This window comes from Montipora foliosa, chromosome 9 (assembly GCF_036669935.1).
Source record: "Montipora foliosa isolate CH-2021 chromosome 9, ASM3666993v2, whole genome shotgun sequence".
In the NCBI taxonomy this organism is placed as follows: Eukaryota; Metazoa; Cnidaria; class Anthozoa; order Scleractinia; family Acroporidae; genus Montipora; species Montipora foliosa.
In genome coordinates, this window is record NC_090877.1 from 9,966,871 (window position 1) to 9,969,370 (window position 2,500).

The window sequence follows — 2,500 nt, forward strand, 5'->3', positions numbered from 1 at the left end:
TGAAGGGGAGGCAGACCTATTCAAATGCACTAATAAAGCGATTATCTTTTAAAGAACCTGTGGTGCTGCGTCGACGGGAAGTGAAATAACAACATGTGTTTTTTTATCAAACGAGTTTGAAAGGCAAAAGAAAGATTTGTTAGCTGCTGACGTTTCGAGCGTTAGCCCCTCCGGCTTTGCCCCTCGGGAGTGTTCGTATGTAAATTCTGTTCACAATTTTCAATGAAATAACAGTCAGACAGGTATTGCGAATGGAGATTGTTATCAGCGTAAGAGGAGTGATCTTGATATAACACCAAATTCTCATGAATACCCAACAAAGAAGTCTATGATACTAGTTGGGAGAATGAACGTTTCGATCGTGGAAAGGGTTAATGAACACCGCAATACCGTCGAGTCAACCTGTCGGGTCGACAAGTCGGAGCGCGTAAAGGAACCTCTCCCTTTAATATCAGTCTTGTTGTATTTGTTACCACCTTCAGGTCAACCACAAAGCGTCAAGATTCCCCAATTTGATACTAACGAAGTTGTGAACTATGAGGAGTTTCCTGAATTAGTTGTTCAAGTTCTTGATCAGTGGAGCCAGCCGTGTACCGTAAATGACAGACGAACTAAGCTGCATGCGGAGTGTGAGGCGTTTGTAGGTGGCCCGCACCTCGCCAATATCGAACACGGCGAAGGGCGGTTTTCGCCTGTGAAGGTGAAACTTGCGCCCGGCAAAGCACCGTGTAGCGTGAAAGTCAAGATATCGTTGGTTCTGATCGATAGTAACCGGCGCAAAATAACAGTCAGCGAAGTAACCAAAGAACTGAAGCAGTTTACAATCAAGATCGTTCCCAGCAACTTGCCGCATAAAATATTGATCTGCGAAGGCAATAGAAATGAGCTCATGGCTGCGAATGGAGTTGATAAGAATGGACGCGACGGGAGGGATTGTCTAGAATTGATGGCACCCGCGGGGTCCATTGTGAAAGGCTTGTTTCTAAAGGTTTTCGATGAGAGCGGAAAGCAGTTACAGGATGATGAATTCAAATCTGCAAAGCCGAAAATAACCACAAGTTGGAGTGAGGTAAGGACAGGTTGCTAGACTATAAAAGAAGAACTCTCTGTGTCATTCTCCATGTTAAACCTTCCCAACCGCTCCCCTCCTGCGATCCTTAAGAGGGGATTAGGAAAGAGGTGTCATTATTGAGTGTGATATGGAGAATGCATCTCCATCCAACATTTTGGTTGTTATAAGAAATTCAAAGTGACTTTGTTATTCGTGCGCAATGTTGAATTATACAAGGCGAGCACTAGATTATAACAAACAAAAGCACGAATATTGGCGGAGATATCATGTTGTATCTGTCCACCCTGAGGGTAGCCCTGCAACAACCTCGTCCCCAGAGTCTCTCTTCTTAGGAAGGGAAGAAGAGAGACCCTGGGGACGAGGTTGGCCCTGCATTGGACAAGCAACCACTTTTCGGGTGGGGAGGGTAACAATAATTATACTCATTTCCGTGTGATCCCTTGTTATCGATTAAACCTTTCCTTTTCTTACCGTCTGCCGTTTAGCGGTACCTCTTGTTTTTGTGCTGAGTCTTGTCGCTGCTTTATTTCTGTAGGTGCCGGTCACAAATTTGCCTTACCTTCCCGATTGCCCAGTGGCTAACCTCGCAGCCAGTACATTTGTGGGAAATGTGGAGTGTGTTTGTCATGATGTCAAGTGCCAGTCGCAAATTAGGATAAAGCCAATCGCAGGTATCATCCGTACAGTGTCATTTCCAGCAAAGATTTAAGTGCCTATCACCATAAATCACATTTCCACTTTATTTATTCTCCGAAATCATCCCAAAGACATCGTGTTGGTTTTAGAAACTTTTGATTGAAATTTCACCTTTTTGTTGGCCTTGAATGACGGGTCGTACTTTGATCAATAGGGACCTTTGGATTCTAGGACGAGGACGAAAAGGAGTACGAGTTTTGACTGTTTGTTTTTTAGCGCCGGAGAATACTAAGAAGATTTATAACCCGCACGATTAATCTTACCCTTTGTTAGCAGTATAGGTTGCTCAGTTATTCTTATTGCTGTTACCTGGGCCTTTTTGCTGATCAAAAAATGCCAAAACTGCTACCGTGTTGTTGACTTGTTTTGACACGACGACATTTTTGCAAAACCTCGTACTAAAATGAAGACGGTAACACGTTTTTCCCGCCAAAATGACGCTGGTTTGGGCGCGCTCACCGTTGTTCTATGAGAAAATTTGGTACTCGTTGTCGTTCTCGTCCTAGAATCTAAAGCTCTCTATGAACTGAGCAACGAAGGGGAGTGAAATCGATACCACGTTAACGTCACAAATTAATTGGCATCGCTGTTTTCAAAGACGTTTCTCAATAGACCATTTTACGGATACAGCGGCCATTTTGAAGTCTATTGTTTCAAGAATATATTGTGCGATTCTAAGCATTTGCCCCCTTCGAATCACATAATAGCTACTTGAAACAATGGATTTCAAAA

At 43.4% G+C, this 2,500-nt stretch overlaps 1 protein-coding gene across 4 annotated transcripts in view; it reads left to right on the forward strand.

Annotated features, from left to right (window-relative positions):
- LOC137969843 (structural maintenance of chromosomes flexible hinge domain-containing protein 1-like) overlaps positions 1 to 2,500 on the forward strand; it is a 46,601-nt gene that overhangs the window by 27,203 nt on the left and 16,898 nt on the right. For all 4 annotated transcript variants that reach the window (XM_068816225.1, XM_068816226.1, XM_068816227.1 and 1 more), the window contains 2 exons: positions 483 to 1,069; positions 1,608 to 1,743. In XM_068816225.1, coding sequence (XP_068672326.1) covers positions 483 to 1,069; positions 1,608 to 1,743 — 723 coding nt within the window. The remainder of the gene's footprint in view (positions 1 to 482; positions 1,070 to 1,607; positions 1,744 to 2,500) is intronic.